The sequence below is a fragment of the Perca flavescens genome, chromosome 11, assembly GCF_004354835.1.
Source record: "Perca flavescens isolate YP-PL-M2 chromosome 11, PFLA_1.0, whole genome shotgun sequence".
NCBI classification, from domain to species: Eukaryota; Metazoa; Chordata; class Actinopteri; order Perciformes; family Percidae; genus Perca; species Perca flavescens.
The window spans coordinates 3,924,256-3,947,773 of record NC_041341.1 but is presented as its reverse complement, the minus strand read 5'-3'; the positions used below and the strand labels follow the sequence as shown (position 1 = coordinate 3,947,773).

Genomic DNA, 23,518 nt, shown 5'->3' with positions numbered 1-23,518 from the left:
CAAAGCAGAGAAAGGGGAGGTAACCTTTCTCCTTATGACCTCATAAGGAGAAGAGTCCTGATTGGCTGACTGAGCTTTCATTTTCTCAAAGGCAGAGCAGGATACCCAGGGCTCAGTTTACACCTATCACCATTTCTAGCCACTGGGGGACCATAGGCAGTCTGGGGGAACTCATATTAATGTTAAAAATAAAGTCACATTTTCATGCCATGGGACCTTTAAAACCCAAGGTTTGACAGTCCCAAACCCAAAGATATTGAGTTTAACACGTTTTAAAACAGAGAAAAGCAGGAAACCTCCATATTTGAGAGGCTGAAATGTAAATGTTGCACTAACCTCCAAGTGTGAGTTTGGCTGTGTATCTGCGGTCCTCCACCTCGATGGTATAGTCTGAGACGTCGTCCGGCTGGCAGTTTTTGATAGTGAGTGTCACGTCCTTTCCATCTTTGTTGATCTCCACTTTGTCAGAAGGAGCAAGCTCGTTGTCTCCTTTGAACCACTTCCAGTTGGGAGTGTCTTTGAACAGCTCACATTTAAACGTGGCTTTAGCTTTCGGTTTCACATGCTGGTCCCTCAGAGGCTTCGTCAGCCAGTCTTTGATGATTTCTGAGGACAGAGAGTTGAAGTAACTTTAAACAAAGTGCAACTATGAAGTGATGAAAAGAGGGAGCAACGCGGATGTGGTGTTACTGGCGTGCTCTCCCTGATCTGTTGTCTATCAAATTTTCTAACTATTGTCTATCCTGATCTATGAAAACGCTGCTTTTTCTGGTAACCTTGTTTGACTTCAGATAACTTAGTGCAGCTTATAGTTTAGAATTTATAACATAACCATCGGCCAACACTTTCAAGAACTTGCGTTTTGATGAAAAGGTTAAGGTGATGAAAGAACAAAAGGACAGACACGTCACATGGTGAAATCCATTGAGAAGAGAAGGTTCTTACCAATCACTTTGACGTTGGTTGTCGTCTTAACGTCCTCCTGCCCGGCCACCTCACACGTGTAGGCGCCGGCGTCTTCCTCAGTGGCGTTCTGGATGGTCACAGCGTGCTGCATACCAATGATATTAATGGCCACTTTTCCTGCCTTTTTCTTCAGGAGGGCGCCGTTACGCTTCCAGACCACATCTCTCTCTTTGTTCAACTCACAAGTCAGGTACATGGGCTGAGTCTTAATACAGGACGTCTCTGGTTCCAACTCCTTCAACCATTTCACCGGCAGCTCTGCACAAGAAGAGTTACAGAATTTAAAAAAACAATAACGGCTAGGTATCATTCAGTGTCTTCCACGTTGGTGCTATTAGGGGTGAATCATCGGCAAAGTATCGCAATATTTTCCGTGGCATTACCATATCGACACGCGGATGCCAAGAATCAATCTTTTTACATAAATTGCAAAATTCTAAGGAGATGAACAAACAGAGATAAAACATATGTTTAACAACAAAGCCTTGCTTTGAGGATATAGTTTGAAGTTGTCAAAAGGTAGGGCTGTCAAAATGAACGCGCTAAGAATAAGTTAATGCGTATTTCTTTTAACGTCACTCAGTTTTTCAATGGCCAATTAACGCATGTGCATTCTGTGATTTGGGCCTCGGACTGCTCTGTAGTTGTTGTGGATGGCTAGCAGACAACAAAGCTAGTTGAGCAGAAATGGAGGAAGAAAACTTTTGAATGGCAAGTTAAGTTTTAAAGCCCTTCTAGATGGTTCTCTCCAAAAGACTAAATTTGCATGTAGACTCATTTGCCCTTGTTTTGGATTGAGGCAATAATAATCAACATTTGTCTGATCCCGCATTGAAAAGAGCATTAAAAACTTGAAAAAAATATCTCTTTTAAAGAACATTTAGAACTATAGACAATCATGCAAATAACCACGATTAAATATTTTAATCGACTGACAGCAAAAAGGTAATACAGTGCAATATATGGCAAAATAAATGGTTAAATATCTTATCATGACATAAGTATTGTCATTAAATCGTATCTAGTGTCATACCATACCTGAGTTTGAGAACTTTTTGATGCCAACAGAAAGCTTTTTTTCTTTCAATCAACACAATAAATTAAACTTCTCAAACATTATGTTGGATAAAAAGTCCTCATTAGTTTACCTTCAACAACAAGCTTGGCTGTGCATGTTATTTCCTTGCCAGCGTTCTTGCCCACACAGGTGTATTCACCGGTGTCAGACAACTGGACATCAATAATGTTCAACTTGCGATCTTTGCCATCAGCTGTGAATTTGTGTTTGGGCCCCTCGCGGAGGTTACTACCATCTTTCATCCACGTCGTAATGGCGGTGGAAGGTGAAATCTCACATTCAAACACAGCAGATGAGCCAATAGACTCAGCTTCCTTCAGCACAATGTCCTGAATCTTTTTGACGAATTTCAGAGGCACGGCTTTGAGTTTAAATCCTCCGAAGGGTTCCTCTGGTGGTGACGGGCCTTTTCCACCAGGTCTCAGGCCGCGGCCTTTGCCAGCGTCACCAGGAGATGGCGTTTGTCTCGCTGCAACGTGACATACAAAAAACCCATCAAGTTAGTTTAATAAGAAGGTGAGTAAAGAATCAGACATTGGACAATGGGATGTTTATAAGACCTTGTGCCTACTGGGAATTAAAAGTCATTCTGTCAAAATAATCTCACATTTAAGAAAAATCTTTGTGTTAGAATATAAGATTATATTAAAGATTATAAACATGCAAAGTAACTCTTTATGAGCTTCCAACAGGATTCTTTGAAGAAGCCCAAAACTACAAGGGAACATACACAACAAACCACACATACAACACGCAAAGAGAGAAAGATGTAGCAACTCCAGCAACTGTGAAGCTAATTAGCAAAAGATAGAGATTCCAGATAGATTACCCACCTGTGTTTTCACGTTGTGAAAGTTTAAGCCTGTCCTGAAGAATATCTGTAACTCTAAATATTTGTTTTCTTTAAGTATGTATGTGTAACACATAGTAAAGGTCAAAGAATATGGTGTGAACATCGACATCAACTCTTCTAGCTACTAATAAAAATCAGTGCTCCAATTGGCTGGTATCAGTGCAAGAATGAAAAAATGTGGATAAGATCTGTGTATCAATAGTATGCGATACCAATACGATATGTTTTGCAGATTTTTTCAAAACACAAGCAGCCAAACAAGAACTTTTCCTGAACAACAATCTTGTGCAAAGCTTAAAAATCTTTCGGTACTTGACGGATTTTGATAGTTACATGCTACGTAACAGACATCTGTCAACACAGCAGCTACGAATTGTTTTGTACCTGTGGCCCTGTCAGCATTGATGGATATTGTATGACACACATGAAACATGGTATTTGATACTATTCTTGTCTGTAATAAATAGCTCTCTTATGAATGGCACAGTCCCATCTAGCTTTAAACATGCTGTGGTTCAGCCTCTAATTAAAAAAACCTACCTTGACCCTACTTATTGTAACAGCTTTAGACCTATTTCGAAATTATTGTATTAAGATTTTGGAGCCCTAATATTGATCATCATCAGAAAACGTTTTGGCCGAGATTAAAAGCTTAACACAAAAGATTTTTTTTTTTTTTGAAAGAACAAGACAAGAAAACAACTTACACTTAACAAATATCATGAATGGAGCAAACACAATTGCTTCAGACATATAGCAAAAAGAGCAAACTGTTAGTACGCATTAGCTCTATTTTTATTGAATTCATACCCCCAAGTCCTCTGCCTCTGCCTTTTGGTGCCTCCTCTGTTGGTTTCCCATCTGGACAAGAAACAATAAGATGAGTGTCTCGGTTTGAGATAGCTGTTGGCGTAAATACTCCGGCAGAAGACAAGATAAAGATTTGAGCAAAGCTAACATGCTAAGTCAAACATATTCTTTTCAAGAACACATGAGAACATTAATGGGACATCACACAGCACACAATGAAGAGGATGAAGATGGAGTGAAATATTTTGAAAAATGAAGGAATAATGGGACAAGATGATCAAAGTGACAAACATGGATGGAAGACGATGCAGAAAACTGAAAGTTGTATTGAAAGATGTGAACACACTTAAAGACGGACACTTTATGATCGATGTGGAAGACACATTTGAAGACAGACATAATATGAAGGACAATATGAGAACATCTCAATGGATGGACGGTGAATAAACAGATGAACAGACGGATAAACGAACACATGAGCTCTAGATGAACAAATGAAATCAAGTGAGCTGTTCCGATACCGACCAAGAACTGGCCTAGAACTGCCTAAAAATCGAGTATCGGTATCAGCAAGTACACGAGTCACTGCACCTATGCAATACCACAACATTTAGCCCGAAAAAGCTACTTTAAAGTACTTTATTTAGGTTGTTTTTTCGTTATGATTGACTGTCAAATAAAATAAAATGAAAATTATACTTTATACGCACTGGTATCAGAATGGTACTCAGTATAACGATATGTAAGATCAGGTATCGGAATCGGTAAAGAAAAGAATGGTATTGGAACATCTCTGTTAAAAAGGATGTGATGAGGATTAGATGAGTCATTTGAGATGGATGAGGTGGTCCCAGAGTCATCAGATGAGGATTTTGTCGGCCTTCGTCTCACCTCGTTTGGCGCCAGGCGTGCCTGGAGTCTCCAAAGCCCCATCCACCCCTTCACCTTCCCAGTCATCTGAGGGAACCAGCTCCCAGCCCCACACCTCCTCTTCATCCTCGCCTTCGTTTTCTTCAGCCTCCTCTTCGAACACCTCCTCCTCTTGCTGTGTGAGTACCTTCTTCATCTGCACGGCTCCAGGAGAAACCTCCCTCACCACGGGGATCCGCACTTTATCAGGCTTCGCCAGTTGCGAAGCCTCATCTGGTGACGCTAGCTTCTTTGGGACCTTTTTCAGTGTAACAGCTTCGATAGAGTCTTTCGGTGAAACAGTTTTGGGAATCCGTTCAGCACTTGGCTTCTTCTCAACAGGGATCTGCTCCAGTTCTTTCGGTTTCTGCTTATCAACTTTTGGTGATGGCGTCTTCTTTAGCTCAACCTTCTTCAGTTGCTCGATAGGTTTAAGGGGCTTTTCTTCATCTACCTTGTCTTTACCCAGTCTAGGCGAAGAAGTCTTTTTGAGTTCTATACCTTTCTTCAAGATATCGGTTTGCTTTTGTGGGATTTCTTTCTCTGGTTCTTTCTTTCCTGGTGGGCTGGGCTTCTTTGGTGAAACAGCTGGTTCCTCTTTCTTCTGAGGTTTCTCATCTTCTTTTTTAGGTGTTGCAGTCTTTTCAACTTTCCTAAGCTGCTGTTCCGTTGGCTCTCTTGGAGTTTCAACTCTTGGAGTTCGACTGGGTACCTTTGTGTCCACAGGCTCTGGTTTCTCTTCCTCGAATGCTTTATCTGGCTTTTCTTCAGGCTTGGCTACTTTGTCGAAAGGCTTCAATATGACCTGCTCTTGCTCTTCGTCTTTCTTTGGCAATTTCTTTATTTTCTTTTTAGTTAAATCTGGCTCAGGCTCTTCATCTTTTGGCGCCTTAGGGGTTCTTAGCCATCTCGATTTCTCATCTTCTGCCTCCAGCTTTTTAGGTTCCTCCATTTGACCGAGTTCAGATGCCTTTTCAGCTGCAGTAAAGACTTGTTCAGTTCTTCCATGTGGTCGTACCTCTCGATCCTCTCTATCGTGAAGCTTTCCAACCATCGCTTCTGTATCGTAATGCCTCGTCACTTCAACTTTATGAGTTATGACTTCTTTCTCAGGTTCTTTAGGCTTAGTTGGCACCTTTTTTAGTTGGATCTTTTGCGATTCTTCCTCTGGTTTGCCTGATTTTTCAAACGGTTTTAATTTAACTGAGTCTTTCTGCTCATCTGCCTTAGTCAATTTCGTTATTTTCTTTTTATCTACATTTGGCACATCAGGTTCTTCCTCTTTCTGTGGTTTTGGTGTTCTTGTCCATCCTTCTTTCTCTGTTTTCTGTACAACTGCAATCTTTTCAGCTTTCTCAAAATAGCCCAACTGAGCCGTTTCCTCCTCTGCAGTGAAGACTCGTTCAGTTCTTCCGAGCGTTATCACCTCTCGATCTTCTCTGTCACGAAGTCCATGAACCGTTAGTTCTTGATCTTGATGCCTCGTCACTTCTGCTTTATGAGTTACGACTTGTTTGTCAGGCTCGGGAGGTTTCACTGGAACCTTCTTCAGCTTAACGACCTCTACTTCTGGTTCCTTCTCTTTGGTAACTCTTGGGAACTTACTCTTCAGCTTTGGCGATTCAGGGGTTTTTGCTTCCTGAACTGGGATCTTACCCTTTTGCTTAAGAGGTGGAACTGTGGTTGAGGCAGTAAAACATAATTATAACTTTCACATAGAGACACAGGACACAGGAAACTTAACAATTCATCTGACACTTTTGGAACACAGGACTCACACACCACTTAAACATGCAAATGAAAAGCAAGAGATATCTGTGGTGTTTATGGGGGAATAACTAAAATTTTAAAATCAAGAAACTAATATTTGGTATACCTTTAGTTGGTCCAGGAGCTGAAACTGGTTCCTTGTCTGGAATAATTTTAATAACAACAATATAAGTACACACAATGCAAACGATAACAAACAAAAACATTTTTTGAGACAGACACTTGAGTGTGTGGCATGCATTTGTTTTCTGTTTCCAGAATATGTTGGTCTTGAAGTGAGCTATGAATGCAATGACTTTATCAGGTGTTCACATGATTTTTCGTCATTGCATGTGTACCAGTTACACTAAGGTAACTCCAGATGCACCAAGAAATGTTTTAAAAAAGTCAGTTTGAAAGTTATTTGGCCTCATTCATCAGAAACTGTTAATGTGAAATATTTGGATTAGAAAATGTAAAATGGATTTCAGTTTATCGAAACCTCACATAAACAGATTTAGACAGATTTAGACATGAATGCTAGTCTGGCTATCACCAGACCAAGCTCAATCTTTTAAGATTGAACATTAGTCTGGGGAGTCTGCTCTGTATTGTCTACTGCACAAGAGGCGTGATCACCAGGCATAGTTCAAATGACTCTGTACCAATTGGATAGTCCTTCGACCAATCAGACCAACAAGCTGGGTGACGTAGTAGCGACAGCGGCATCAACGGGTTGCTGCGCTTCCGTGCCCGAATGTAAACAAGAAGCTGCTTGGTCGCTCCTCTATTGTCATTGTGTTAAACCAGCCAATAGCGTGCCAGGTGTATAAGCCAGTTTGTGATTGGTCCCCTCAAAATTGTAACGGAAGCAGGATAGATAAACGTACAGGTATCCAGCCTGATCTGCAGGGCAAAATCAAATTGCTGGCAGATCGGGCTGGGGTTACCCAGTCTACATGAATGCATTTCTTAAACCAAAGCTCTGATTGCTTTGTATGAAGACTGAAGCTGTCACATAAGAAACCATTAAAAGCAAGAGACAAACATAAATGAAAGCTACAGAAGACATGTTACCTTCAGGTGGAGAGATTTTCTCTGATACAGGTGAGGGTTTCTTCGCCACCGGTGCAACTTGAGCTACAAGAATGCCAACTTGATTAAATCACTGGCAAAGATGTTGTGAACTGACAGATACTCAAACAAAACAGACACAATTTAAGAATTCAGACCAACAGATTTCTTTGAGGCAGGACAAACAGGAAGTTAAACAACGTATATGACAAACAGAAGAAACTACCTGTAGGAGGTACAACTTTTTCAGCTGGAGGCTTTGGTGTTGGTGGAGACGGTTTCTTTTCCTCTTGAGGAGACACTTAGGATCAAAATATACCAAAGGTCACACAAGACATTAAAACAGACAGAGGACAGATTAAAGAAGTTAAGAGTGAAGGCAATTGCACATGGAGAAACAAAAACAGAACCAGACAAAACACATACAACATAAACAGAGGAGACAAAACAAAGTGAAAAAAACTACCTTCAGGAAGAGCCACTTTGGCTGCAGGAGCAACAGGAGCTGAAGGCTTTGCTGCTGGTGCAGATGGTTTCTTATCCTCTGGACGAGACACTTTAAAATACAAGATGCCAAGATCACGACCGAGACAACAACATGGTCAATCAAGACGGACCGTTGTACTAAAACAATGCAAGATAAGACTGAGGACACAGACAGCAAGTGGAACTGCAATCGACCAAAGACAACATCATGATGATCTCTTTTGATCAGGCAGCAAAGAAAATAAACAGACATACATTTAGTTTACAAGAACATACAAACAAGTGAAAAACTACCTGCAGGAGGAGGAACTTTCTCTGCAGGAGGAGGTGAAGGCTTTGGTGCAGGTGCAGATGGTTTCTTCTCCTCTGGGGGAGATACTTTGGGAATACAAGATGCCAAGATCAAGACCCAACACACAACAACATGGTCAAACAAGACTTATTAACAACAATATATAAATTGGAAGAAGTGACAAGATTGGAGATGGGAAAGAATGTCAATGAAAGATGTTAATAGACCAAGAAAGTTTCCTTAGTACATGGTGTTCCTTGTAGAGTAGTCACATAAAAACATGTTACAAAGACAATGGATGAAGACGGCTGATTGTAACGATTAGTGTTAAATGTGTAACATCTTTTCTTGTTATTCAAGACCATATTGGAAGATGTGTAAGTAAAATAAATATGAGATGTTAAGCTCTCTAAAGAGGGGTTGATCTTATGACGATCGCGAGCCTATGCGGCTCAAATAAGAAAGAATACCTTTCTGAAGAGTTTGTTGTTCAATTTCCTGTGTTCCCTTCTCTGCTTTCTTGTCATCTTCCCTTGTTGGTGGAGGTTTAGTTACAGTGGTTGTCGCATCTTCAGAAGAATCCACTTTAGGGGTGATAATTCTTTCTGCCAGAGAAGCAGGTTTTTTGGAAGGAAGTGTTTCTTCTTCACGGACAAAAGGTTTCTTGTGTGGTGGAACTTGAGATTTTGAAGTTGGAGCAACCTTGGTTTTAGTCATAGGTTTCTTGGGTAGAGTGACTTCTTCAGGAGCAACTACAGCTTTGGGAAGTTTCGGAGAAGTCTTCTCTGTAGGCAGAACAGCATCTTTTGGTGGTGAAATGCCTTCACCAAGCAAGACTGTTTTCTCAGGTGAAGGAATTCGAGCTGGAACTGGAAGTGACACTTCTTTACTTGCAGGTATAGATCTTGTTTGGACAAGTTGTTCTTCAAAGGACACTTCTGCCGACACAGGAGTTGGTTTCTCCAAAGGTACAATGTCTTTAAGATACATTTTTCCCACATCTGTGGGAGTTTTTGTGATTTCTTCTCTTGAAGACTCCATGTTTGTAGGGATTATTTCTTCTTTTTTGGGAGTTAGTGTTGTCATAGGATGAGAAAGGGTGGTTTTTGAAAGAATTTGGGGTAAGTCTTCTTCAGATGTAAGAGGAATGGCTCTTTCAGCTGGAACTTCTTCCACTTCAACAGAGTCCGCTTTCTTGAAAAAAGTGACTTCTTTCAATACTCTTGGCTTCTTTGATGCAGCAATTTCTTTAGATGCAGAGATTTTAGGTTTAACAAAATCCTCCATTGGAGGCCCAGTTTCTTCATCAATTTCTTTACGATGTACCAACACAAGTGATTCAAACACGTCTTTCCGCTCATTATAAGTTGAAGGAATGTCAGCTATTACAAGTTTCTTTTCTTGAGGGGTTTTCTTGTAGGTGAGTAGCTCTTTTTGGGATGTGAATTCAGTGTCAGATGGAGGAACTTCTTTCTTCGTAGGACGAGTCATTTCAGGTGGATGGGAGACGTCTCTTTCTGATGGAAGAAGGTCAGCTTTCTTCAGAGGTGGAGAAACCAACCTGAAAGACATTTCTTCTTTCCGGTCCACTGCTTTGTCCCCTGGAAAGTCTTCTTCATCATGTGCTTCAGTATCCTCCAGTTTTTCAGGCTCATATTCTGTGTATGCTGGCTCAACGTCTGGCTGAGTATGTTCGACCTGCTGACCTCCACTGTACCACGTAGAAACCTCATCCTCTGCAAGGACCATTTGTTGTCTTATCTCCCTTTTCAAAGTGCTTTCTTCTCCCATAAGTGACTCCCTGATTGGCACTTCCGTTTCATACGTCTTGACTCTCTCTTGTCTGTGTCCAACTTCTTCTGCCAGAGAAATCCTCTCTCCAAAACCCCATTTTACAGATGACTCTCTGCTGTCTTCAAGCACTTCTGTTGTTTGCGTCAGATCAGTCTTTGGGGGAACTGGAGTCATTTATAAGATATCACCCAAGATTGAAGATTTGCACCATGAAGCGGTGGCCAAGAGGAAAACACAAGACAAAAACCATCAAGATATAGAAACAGAGATTTCAGTGGGGTATATATTCTACTGTGTGCCTCATTTTACAACTACACTGTAAGTATTATGAATCACTAGCTCTCTGCTGTGGAGTTTCTTTAGACTTTGAATGGACTAATACTGTTCCAGAAGGAATAACCTTATCTGGTTTCACGGACAAATACAAGCAATTGGTCATACTACATGTAAGTGATAATTTGTGACTTTCTAAAAAAGTAGAATGAAACATTGGTAAGTTTAGGTATACTTTTGAGATGTGTACCAGCTTCGAGATCAGTCAACAAACATGACAGCACAGACATGAGGACAGAAACTCTGAAGAATTAACTTCAGGTGTGAGTTAAAAGATCAAGATGAGTAAGGATTAGTTAATAAGATGTTCAGACTTATCTACCTTGTTGCTGAGGCTTTTTAGCCTGTGGCATTTGCTTTGGTGTTTCCAAATGTTGTGGTGGCGCTCGGCCACCCAGCACTGGTTCCTCTGTTACTAATTTTGGAGCCTCTGGAGTTTTCTCCAGCTTGACCGGTGGTTCAGTAACCACTTTGGGAACCGCCTTTGGGGCTTCGGAAACGATCTTTCTTTCTTCCACAACCTTCTTTGGTGCTTCAGGAACAAGATTTCGTTCTTCCACAACCTTCTTTGGTTCGTCTTGAACCTTCTTTGGTGCTTCAGGAACAATCTTTTGTTCTTCCACAACCTTCTTGGGTTCGTCTCGAACCTTCTTTGGTGCTTCAGGAACAATCTTTCGTTCTTCCACAACCTTCTTGGGTTCGTCTTGAACCTTCTTTGGTGCTTCAGGAACAATCTTTCGTTCTTCCACAACCTTCTTGGGTTCGTCTTGAACCTTCTTTGGTGCTTCAGGAACAATCTTTTGTTCTTCCACAACCTTCTTGGGTTCGTCTTGAAACTTCTTTGGGGCTTCAGGAACCCTATGTGTTTCTTCTAGTACTTTCTTGAGTTCTTCTTGCACCCTTTTTGGTGTTTCTTGAACCTTCTTTGGCACCTCAGCAACCTTCTTTGTCTCTTCCAGAACCTTCTTCATTTTTTCTGGGACCTTCGGTTCTTCCTGTTTTGTTTCAAAGACAGATCTTGGTTCTTCTGGCTCAGGTTTACCAGGCAGCAGATGCGGTTTTCCTTGAGTTTCAGATACCTTCAGTTCTGAGACAACTTTAAAGAACATTTACATACAAGATTATTATCTTGTTAAACATATTTTGAAAAGTGCAAGTCACACTCTAACGAGTGCTTAGCATGCTCAAAGATATTTCTTTCATGAGAAACAACACAAACACAAAAACAGAACAACAAAGAAACCTTTTAAGAGCATCTTTGGAGTACCTTTAGTTGGAACAGCTTCAGCTTTTGTTGGAGTAAGCTGTGGCACTGACGGTTGAACTACAGGTCTCTCTGGTCTGGGAACATCTTGCACTTAAGAGAACATTATGTATTGTTTAACCAACAGGCCCAGGGCTATTGTGGAATCAGAAATTACACTCTTAAAGAGTGAATTTAAAGTCTGAAGGAAGATATGAGAGGTAGGGCAACTGAAGATTTGAAGACAAGTAACAATACCTTTAGCTGGAAGAAATTCGGGTGTTGAGGGAGTAACCTTGGCTTGCTGAACAAGTTCTTCAGGCTTTGGTCGTTCTGCTGCTTTAAAAGAACATTATATATACGTTCAGCAACCTCAGGTAACCAATAAGGCTTCAACGTTAAGGTCCACTCTAACGAGTGCTACTACAGAACACACAATCTGAGATTTAAAACACACAACATGGACTGGTTTGTATTACAGAAAGACATGACAACCCATTAAGAGTTCAAAGATGGGTGCAGACACCTTCTTTTCAGTACCTTTTGTTAAACTATCTTCAGTCTTTGGGGGAGTCATTTTGGCAGCGATTGGCTGAGATACGACTTCCTCTGGTTTGGCTACAGCTGGCACTTTGGAGAACATTCAAAAGGTTTTCCATTTTTACTTTCCATTCATCATAAAGGTATTGTATGAAACGAGGTGTGCGCTTCATTATTAATACACTACAGCTAAGATATAATTTCTAGAGTTAGTTTGTTGAGGGCTGTATCCAAACACTCATGTGCTGTCAACTCCAAAAACGTTAGACAATGTTGTTTTAAAGAGGTTAGCACTGAAGAACATTCAAGATTCACAAGAACGTGTTAAAGAGTTATTTGTGTAAATCACAGCAACATGAAACTGTTGTAGCACAAAGAGATTTAAAAAGAGGTTAGCAGATTTGTGGTTTTTATTCTCTAGAACAGGGGTGTTCAACATTTTTTTAACCAAGGACCCCTTAACTAAATGGAGATGGAGCAGGGACCCCCTACTACATATATTGTATAAAATTAAGTTGCATATTAAACTGGGCCAACAATAACTATTAGGGCGGCCTAAACCCTTTATACATACCTTTGTTTGCATAGAATACTAAGCTATTAAAATAATAATTGTTGCTATGATTTCATAAATCATCTTTTAATGTTAAACATACATGTATCACAGTGAATCCTTAGGATGATCTTTATCTGTGGATGGCTACCTTAATGACTACCTTACCTATAGGCCAGTTAGCCTATCATCAGTGGGGATTTCTATTTGCTAATAATAAGTTGGATTCTGTTAAGACATTTTAATTTTTGAAAAACACTTTTCAAAAATTAACAATAATTTTAGAGGCCCCCCCAGCAGTGACTCTGAGGAACCCCTAGGGGTACCAGACCCCTTGTTGAAGATCTCTGCTCTCAAAGAAGTCCAGGATAACTTTTTTGACTCAGTTTTAGAGTTTAGTGTCCAACAAACATCCTACACAAAGACATTTACGTCACATGTTTTAGCCTCAGAGACCGCCATTACATGCAAACGTTGTAAACGTTTGCTTATTGTCCAGACCAAAGTCTGCCTGACCTGGCTTTTGCTTAATGGTACTTAATGACCCTTTCTTAATGTCCTCAGATTCTTGGCCTGATAGTCCACTTTATTTCAACTAAGTTATTTATGTTCAAAGTTCCCTGGAGAGGGCTATTGTTAGGGTTACACCGCAAGGCCAATTTAAGGGTGTTTGTGACGTTATTCAAACACACTATAAAACAAAACAAGACGGACATACTGTATAACACAATGCCTTTCCAATTGAACTACTTTACCTCTCTCTTCAGGAGCTTCTGTTTTTTTCTTCGCTGCTTCAGGCTTCATTTTGGGCGCTTTTGGCTCAGGCGCCCCCAGTTTCTGAGGTGCCACTTTGGGCTCGGGTGAAGGCTTTGGTTGAAAAGGTTCAGGAGTGACCTTTTTGGTCACTTCCTGTTCTTCAGGTTCTGGTTTGGTGTAAACTGAAGTTTCTTCGTGGTTAACAGAGAAATAATACTGTGAGTCAACACAGAACACACACAGCTTTAAGAGTTCAAAGAAGAGGTAAACAGACAATATAACTCACAAACCATAAATAGACATAAATAACAGACAAAAGAAAAGAACGCAATGCTGTTTACGCATCGTAAGAATGCTGAGTTTAGCGGAGACACTTAAGACAACATGAAGTCATACAGACAGGAAGACAAAACCTTCATCTGAAGTTCATCTTCAGAGTTTTATTTGATAAAGATACTGAGGACAGGATTGTCAGAATTTATGATCACCCAAAATGTAAAATGTTCAAAGATTTTTGAATTTGCTGTGTAATATTCAAAAGAAATTACTTGTATATACATAAATAAATAAATACAGTAACATCTTTACAGATATAAAGATTAGGATCAGGATTTTGAATGCTAAAATGGTGCGATAGTAGTATAGATTTTACAGAAACAATTTCTTATATATGAATATGTATTTAGTGCATATAAAAATTGCTGTTTCAATATAAAATATGTGAAAAAATGACAAAATAAAGTCATGAAATTGAACATTTTATGATGTTGGATGTTTTATATTAAGATTTAAGAAAGTGAGCCGATAAAGACTCTAAGATCACAAACAAAGACAAAAATCAACCTGTAATAAATAACCTTGTTATGAATATTACCTTCTGGCACTGGAGATTCCTCTCGCCGAGCCGGAGCCGTGACAATTACCTCAGGCTGCGTCTTCCTTGCTTCCGGTACTTTAAAATATTATCACGGAGTTCAGTTTTCTGACCACGATAAATGCTAACATCAAGAATCATGAAGAAAAGCAACAAACAACGTGACTGAAGCAAGAAAGGTTTTAAGAATGAACAAATAAAACACAAATGAGACAGAAAGACGTACATGAAGAGAACTTTGACTGGACCATTACATTCAAACTATACGGCCAAACTCTACCACTCTCTACTTTTTGCTTTGTAAGCTCTAGTGAGGGTTAATTAAGAGTGTAAGAGAAATAAAAACATACGTAGAAGACAGGAAACGTGATTTAGAAAGACAAGAACAAAACACAAAGTAAAAGACAGACAAAACTAAAAGATGGTCTACAACTTTGGAGAAAGATAAGCTTCGATAAAGCAGCGCGAAGCGTTAAAAGTCGAAACAAACATTAAATGGCGGCTCACAGATTTTTTGTTACATTACAATCATAGGCGTAGATTTCAAAGGGTAGGAGAGGGGGAGGGGGTGTGGAGTGGGTATGCCCCCCCAAATATTTCAGAAGAGGTAGATTTAGATTAGATGTATTCCCCCTTAAAATATGACAGACAACCAACTCCCCAAAAACAGGTAAAAATAACTGTTCAGGGGGCTCAAAACATGAACGGAAATCAAGACTACATGTTCTACATCGGGGGGTTAAATAACATAACAGGAATAAGAAAATAAAGATATATTCATGTAGATTTACAACAGATTTGTTGTCGAGATGGACATTATTCCTAAAGAAAAAACATCCCCAAATGCGGCCGCAGAAGGTTTTGAACAAAATATAAATAAAGACAGTTGCACCATAAATTGATGCAGAAAAGGCACAAATTGTTGCAGGAAATTAAGTGTTTGACGCTAAATATTTTATGGGGCAGGTTCCCAGACCCCTCAGTTATAATGTGCCCCCCTCTCTCCACCAATGTTGAAACAAAACCTACGCACTTGCTTAAAGCCACAAGCTTTGTGGGACAGCCAAAAAGCGTTTATACCTTCAGGGACTTGTTGTCTCATCTCCACTTTCTGAGTCCTCTCAACTATTTCTTCAACGGCTTCTCTCTCTTCTGGTGAGGAAGGACAAAAAGAAGCTGACATGTAAAGACTGCCGCACGTCTTCAACTATCCAAGGGTTATTAAGGCGGAGATGAAGATTTTACTGCAAAATAATCAACCATTAATGAAGAAACATGGAGACGGACAGTGGACCGACACAACAGAGAGACATTTAAAGGACAACACACAGCGTGGAGACAGTTTTTACGTGGATGAGTTGTTTGATAAGACAGAAGATGTTGGATACCTGTGACGGAGGAGAAGTGAACAGAAACTGTCTCTTCTTCAACGGTCAGACTTTTGAAAGCTATGGATCAGATCATGAAGGGATCGTCAGCTCTTAGAGATCTCGGTTCAAACACTTCAGCTTTGTGCAGAAGAGGATTATGTTTAACAATCATTTGAGTTATCAGTCAGACTTTAATCTCAAACTTTATACTACAACCTAAACTTTACATCTACATTTCAGACTTTAATGGTACAATTTGCAAATGAAAATCAGGGAATTGTTAGACAAAAAGGCCAGAAGATTCGGACATTAAAGTCAAAATTTCATTTAATATTCTACTGATTTGTTTATTCTTGCTCTCATTAGAATGAGAAAATAATCTCAGACTTTAACTTGATTGCTTCTCCACATAATCCTCTTCTCTACATTAGTTTCCCTTTAGAAACAGGAAGTTAAATTATTTAGTTGTTATGACACGACTTTAAAGTTATTGGGAGGGATGGTGGTGGAATTAATATTAACGGAGTTCTAATGATCACACGATTAATAAGGCTGAGAGTTATAGGAGCAGGAGGATGAGGATGATGATGATGAAGGTTTTAGGATGGATGGAAAAGGCTTTTATGTTGAAATGCAAAAATCATTTCATCACGCAAAATAAGAATTATTAATAAAGTCGAAAAATGATGACAGTTAGTACGCATGTTTCCCGTACCTTTCACTGCTGTTTGTTCTTCGTAGTGATAGAATTCGGAGCAATCTTTTGGTGGAAAAAGACATTTATGAATGAAACAATCTGTTTATGAAGTTGTAAAGTTATAAAGAGTGAAAGTCTGGTTGGTAGGAAGTGTCCCAGACTCACCACGAACAAACATGGACGCTGCTTCTGGGACATGAACTGACGCGTCAAGGACGTCTGAAGGTTTATAAATACAACTTCAGTTAATCCACGTTCAAATTAACCAAAATATTAAAAAAGAGAGAGAGTTTGTCGTGACAGTAAAACTTCACATTTCCTTAATCTTGCACATGTATTGTGTCCTATGTCTGTTCATAAGTGACACTTTTTTTAAAAGTGTAGAAAAAAGCAATAAACATTTAGAAACTTGGACAAAAGTAAGAAAAACTGACAGAGACAAAAACGTTGAAAAGAGTGTCAAAACGTAGGAAAAATATGGAAAAAAGCATGTTTCATAAATAGTACATACAGCTTAATGAGCGAGGTTATAAAGCAGAAAACGCTGCATGTATTGCATGTCTTGTGTCTGTCCATGTATGAATTTTTTTTATTTTTATGTGGCAATTATTTGTCTTACAGACAAATAAACAAATCTTGAATCTTAAATTTGTCACTAAGTGAGAATAACTCGACCCAGCCCTAACCTGTAACGTGACATTGTCAGAAAAACTATTTTGATGTGACTTTAATAAAATTAGAAATGTGTTTCAGTTTTACTGTCATCACTTCTTTTTAAAGTACTCACCCTGAGGAACCTTTCCTAACCCAACCTCTGTGGAAGGCCAAGTACAAAATGTTATTGGAATATTAATAAGATCAAAGTGATTAGAGACTTTATATCGGTGTGATAAAAGCTACGGACCTTTCCCCGACAGGTAAAGCTCAGCGGTGCTTCGAGCTTCTCCCATCGGCTCCAGACGGGCAATCACCGAGTAAACGCCTGGCGGAGCGGACACATTATTAATGCTCAGATATTACATATCACGTTCATTTTCTCTGTGTGAAATACTGGCGGAGCGGACACATTATTAATGCTCAGATATTACATATCACGTTCATTTTCTCTGTGTGAAATACTGACGGAGCGGACACATTATTAATGCTCGCATACTATTATTAATCATGTGCATTTTGTCTGTTTGAAACTCTGATGGAGTGAATACATTATTAATGCTCGCATATAATACATAATGTTCATTTTTTCTCTGTGTGAAACACTAACCCAGGAGCTTTAAAGAATTGGATGGACACAGCTAATTAGCTACGATAGCTTCATCCATTTGAACATCCAATCAGAAGTCAGTGTTACATTTCATAAATCATCATTTAAAGCTGCACAACTGAAGCAGATTTCTCTTTCTTTCTTATTGCCTTATTTGCACATTATGAAATGTATTTTTTTGTTGTTAACAAGCTGTTTTTTGTCCGTTTTGTGCAGCCTTAAGTCATCTCCTACAAGTTTAACCTCTAAAATAAAAGCTTAAGATCATATTTGCAAGTATTTTTTTCCGTTAGTTATGAAGACTTCTGGAGGATGAACGTGTAAAATGCATCTCTGGATCTCTTCAGTTTAACAAACCTTCGTCCTGGGCCGTGACGTTGCGGATGGTCATAAAGTGGCGTCGGCCGTCGGTCCTGAAGTTATATTTGTCGCTCTCTCGGAGCTCCCACGAGTCTTTGTACCACGCCACGGTGGCGTTGTCGAAGGAGAGCTCGCACTCAAAGGTGGCGCAGTGGCGCTCGCTCACCTCGATGCTTCGGATGCGTTTAGTGAACTGAATTTGTTCGGCTAAAAGCAGACAGTCAGAGTTTATCACACGATTGCATGTTGTTGCTTCTAAGTGTTATTAAGAGTCTTTGTAGAGTTAAATGAGAAATAAATAACATGTAAGTAGGGCTGCACAATATATCGCTTTTTTTATCGTCATCGCAATATCAACTGCTGCAATTAACACATCGCAAAACTCACTCGGAGTTTGTTGAAAGAAAATATCAGCAGAAAACTGTACTTCAATCATTCTCTTTTAGTGCTGCCTGTTATATTCAATTCACTGCTCAATCTATTCAATAAAAAGAAAGTTGGACATGATTTCCTTTCCTTAGTTTTGATGCACAACAGAGTACACTTTAATATCTGTTTATTTATTGCGAGTTATATTGTTATTATTGTAATCGCGATATTTAACAATGTTATTGCATATTTTACTCATATCGTGCAGCCCTAATCAGTTTATAACACACAATTGGATGTTGTTATTTAAGTGTTATAAGAGACTTTGTAGTTTGGACTGAATGTGAAAGAAACACGGAACAAAAACAGGAAACATGAAACAGAAACCCACATTACAAAATCACACAGAATACGGCGGCGGGATCAAGAGAAAGAGGTCAGTTTGTTCCGTTAGTGTGAAGTCGTATTGCTCACCTGACTCGGAAACAGCTCCTGATAATAAAATAAAAGAGTGGGACATGTGGTCACGTTACAGACGCACAGACACATGTCTGTCGGGCGTATCTGCCAACCCTAGGACGGCGACCTTTACCACGCCATAATCTAAATTCATTGGTCATCTTCTCAATGTTGATGTTATTTGTATAGCACCTTTCATTACACGTAAACCACACCCAAAGTGCTTTCCATTAAAACAAAGCATTAATAGAAAGAATACACAACAAGACAATGAACAAAAACAAACAAGACATACAGGTGTGACTATACAAATTCACATGCACGCACATTTTGTCAGAAAATGCGGCAGATTATTACGTAATACTTTATTATTACATAATACGTTGTTACGCAATTTATTTTTGACACTGGCTGCCTTAAGCAAAGAAAACCCCTAAAGAAGAAAAAAGTAATTTGGACAACCAATGAAATTATTCTGGAGCGAAAATAAGCGAAAATAATCCTTCACCATTCAAGGATTCGCAGATTCACAGCCATCCCACGGGACAGGGAGTGGTAGCGCTGGGACAGGGAGTGGTAGCGCTGGGACCTACCTGTGACGGTGAGCTTGGCGTTGGCGATGTGTGGGCCACAGACCACGCGGTAGTTGCCCTGGTCTTTCTCCTGGCAGTTCCTGATGGACAGGTAGTGGCGGTCGCCGGCGCGGCCGATGTCGTACTTGTCGCTGCTCTCCAGTTTCTGCGTTCCTTTGTACCAGGTCAGGGTGATCTCTGGGTAGTTGATGCGGATCTTACACTCGAAGGTGGCGGTCTGGTTCTCCGGCGTCTTCTGGTCGCTGATGGGCTCCAGCACAGAGACGGGCTGAGGGTTCAAACGGACAGAAACCTCAGAAAAAATGACAAAAATATCAAAGACAGCAAAAAAAAAAATTGAAAAAAAGCAACAAAAATATCTAAGTCGCCAACAAAAACGTAAGAAAAAGAAAGTGACAAAAACATCCAAAAAAGTGACAGAAACTTCAAAGACGCAGACACAAACGTCAGAAAACGCAACAAAAACATTGTTAATGTGCTGAAGGCGTCAAAACATGGAACAAAAACATTGGAAAAAAAGTCAGCGAAAGATGCCAGCTGAAACGTAAAATAAGCAAAAAAAATAAAAAGACAGAAACGTCTAAAAAGGCACCTTAGCATTCAACAATATCGTATTGTGACATCAGTATATTGAAGATATATTGTGGGGTCTCTGGTGATTCCCAGCCCTACTTTAATGTATGTTTTACTTATTTAATAATACATGTAAAATGTTCTGAGGTACCTCTGTGCCGACGCGTCCCTCCAGCTGCTGCATCAGTCGAGCAATGTCTTCCTCTTCCACCCGGCCGCCACGCTCCACTTCCTGCAGCCGGAAACCATGTTAACAAAAGTTAATCATAGATACAATATCTTCATCTCTTCCTGCAATCAGGAGTCAATCCCAGCTGTCAATTCTGAGGTTTCAGCCTGTTTTTATAGCATCAAATAACTGAGAAAAACCAAACTGATCCGAAAAATCAACACTTGAACAAACATTAACATAATCAGAACTACCTAAATCACAGAAACCATCTTCGGGAAACTTTGCTTGACATATACTTTGTTAGAAATGTACCCTCAAAGCAAATCTTTAATCTGAACACAAATTTTGAATTAGACAATCCAATCAAACGACCACAGATCATCAGGAAGAGGTCAAAGTTCATCTGTCTCACCACTAGGGCCGGGTAGCTTTCAAAGATTTCTGATTCCAAACCGATTCCTGAACACAATGTTTAACCAGTAAGTTACGACTTGGTAGCGTTCCAGGCAATGTCACGAGCTGGCTAACTAAACACTGTGCCGTTGGCAGGTTTCAGGTTAGGCTACCTAACGTTGACGTTAGCTAACTGCTAGCTGATACTAGTGATTTCTAGTCGGCGACATATTTTGGGCTTCATTTAATAAACATAACCTGTAGTACTCAATCGTATGTGTATTGTTTTGATTACAATGTGCAGAATTACTTTACGTTGCCTATTTATTTCTATTTCTCACCGTTAATCACTGGCATCTGTACAGCATCACCAGGGATCGCCATTATGTTGTTTATGTGTGTGTGTGACATCACAAACTGTAACTGGGTAATCTGAAGTTCACGGGTAGTAAGTTAGGGGTTTGACTGCCGTTCCAGGGCACTTTCACTGGTAGAAGGTTGTGAAAACACGAGTTACGGGATGCCTGGAACGCAGCCTGATACCAGTACCGGGACTTCGAAACCGATTCCTGAACAAAACTTTTATACCAATTTTATAAAACAAAAGAAATTACAACATTACGACTAATCTTTGTATGAATGTTCTAGCGCCGACTATGTGTAATGTGGAGTTTTTCCTGTGTGTCTCCACGATTTGTAACGTTAGTCAGCCAATCACAGACATTACTAGATCTTGGTAGAAGCATGCTGATTGGCTCATGGACGCTGATGAGATTTCCTCCTTAGGGATTGAAAATGGGTGTTGAATGAAGAGGCGTTTTTCAATACTCGAAAAGGCAATTCCGTCAGTTCCTAAAAAGTTTAATTAAATTCTGTACCCGACCCTACTCACCACTTTCCCGCTCTCCATCTCCTTCTCCTTCTTCAGGAACTCGATGGCCTGCAGGATGGCGCGGTAGTCGTGGATACCGTGCTCCGTCAGGATCTTCTCGTACTCTTTGGGGTCGTGGCCTCTGAGCAACTCCACGATGTCCCAGTCTCCTTCTTTCTTCGGACTCTTCTGCTTCGATGGAGTCCTGACACAAATACCAAACACACAATCAGAGACGTTGTCATCTCGGCAACAACAACAAATATTATCTCCTGTCTTCAAGGAGACAAAACTCTGTGACAAACATCGATCCGTCCTCAACGTTTTAGTCCGCATTGCCAGACCTTACTGCACAGCACTGTGGAGTAAGGTCTGGTTACACCACAGATGCATTCTGGGATAGGAGAAGAAAACGCTCTGGGTTGTTTGCATTTCTTTAAACCAATCCCAATCATCTTGGGCGTGGCTAAGCTCCAGACGCAGAGACGGTGGCTCTGCTAAATAGTCTCAGGAAGGAACTTGTTTTGGTGGAACATTTGCACCCTGCCTCATCTAATATTAAATGAAGTTAACTGTTGACACAATACAGTAACGTGAGCTATTTAGATTAGCTGGTACATGGTTAAACCTCATTGGCTCTTCGTCCATAGCAATCCCACCAATCAGTCCCAAAACCTCCCAGTTAGAGAGGAAATGCCCTAAACATATTATTTATAAATCTTTACAATCATTCCCTGAAAGAACCAAGCAGGCCTGCCGCGTTGTACCGTTACATTTTCTTCTAAACTTGACATTTTCTGTCTGTAATGTTGCTCAGAGGTTCCAGATAATGTTGCTCGATGCTAACGGAGTTTAAAGTAAACTCAAAGAAAGCGGAAGTGAGGAACATTTGGCGCAACTTCCGGCGTTGATAGAGACTACGTTCAGACTAAATAAAGAAATCGACGAACACATGTCTCCGTGTCCCAACAACTTCAACATTTAAGCTAGCAATTCAGTGTGGCAAAAGCTTTTTAGAAATCCTTAAAATATTGCACTTTTGTTTAATACATTATTGGTATTATTCATACTAATTAAAACCATTTCCACTTTTCCAACTATTCTCACAACTTCAACGTTTTCTTACGCATTTAGGCAAGCGACCGAGTTTAGCTTTAGCAATTTAGCTTTTCAGAATTCACATTTTGTAGTTTGTAGTATTAGCAATAGTAACTCATATTATCATTGGCCTTTTGATGTGTCAGTTTGGTTTTAAGCCCCAAATAATCCTTTGGGTTCTGGGGATTTTAGGATGCCTCGTCCTCAGCCAGTTCAGACAAACCAAATCCTTTTTTTGCCCCAAAACTTATAAAATGTCAACTGTGTTTTGTGATTGACCTGGTGATGGTACTGATCAACTAAATAAAGCAATCATCCAACACATGTCTCTCTTACTTCTTCAGCTTGGTGCGAATATCTCCGATTCCCTCCACTTCCTCCTTCTTGGTGACGGCCATGTCAGAGCTGGACTCGATCTCTCCGTGTTTGTTGGTGGCGACGCATCGGTACTGACCAGCGTCACTCTTGGTAACCTCTCTGATCTCCATGCGGGCATCCTGGCCTTTGTGCTCGATGGTGATGCGACCGCCGGGCGTGATCTGCCGCCATTTGCCCTTCATCCACTTCACGCTGGGGATCGGGTCACCGCCAATCTTAGCGATGAACGTCGCGGTGCCCTCTGCAAAGAAAACACAAACATGTAGCTCTACGTGGAATCTTCACGAGATAACATCTGCCTGACAGTTCTTCATTTCCTCCAAAACTTGATAGGTTAGTTTGTGTCCTGTGTTGTTTCCGACGTAGAACTGTTACTGAAAGGTCTGTAAACGACCGAACCGACAAGACTGACTGACCTGCAGCATCCTTTCCAAAGGTCTCCGTTTGGGTCTAGACTAGAAGGTCACACGGGAATCAATTTGACGCTACCATCCCATCCCAAGCCCATGAAAATACTTCCATCATATCCCGATTACATGACTGCCTCCCCCTCCCCCCCAAAAAGAAACATCCTGTCCTGAAAGACTCCCGAATCTCATCCTGCTATGTTG

General features: G+C 40.2%; 1 protein-coding gene across 1 annotated transcript in view; it reads right to left on the bottom strand.

The window, feature by feature from the left end:
* Nucleotides 1-23,518, bottom strand: part of LOC114563906 (titin-like) — a 288,313-nt gene that overhangs the window by 168,635 nt on the left and 96,160 nt on the right. Inside the window, 13 exon segments of the mRNA XM_028590893.1 lie at nucleotides 337-606; nucleotides 946-1,224; nucleotides 2,115-2,513; nucleotides 3,708-3,758; nucleotides 6,493-6,528; nucleotides 7,443-7,505; nucleotides 7,666-7,740; nucleotides 14,311-14,388; nucleotides 15,391-15,462; nucleotides 19,423-19,690; nucleotides 20,147-20,227; nucleotides 21,453-21,636; nucleotides 22,866-23,148. Coding sequence (XP_028446694.1) covers nucleotides 337-606; nucleotides 946-1,224; nucleotides 2,115-2,513; nucleotides 3,708-3,758; nucleotides 6,493-6,528; nucleotides 7,443-7,505; nucleotides 7,666-7,740; nucleotides 14,311-14,388; nucleotides 15,391-15,462; nucleotides 19,423-19,690; nucleotides 20,147-20,227; nucleotides 21,453-21,636; nucleotides 22,866-23,148 — 2,139 coding nt within the window.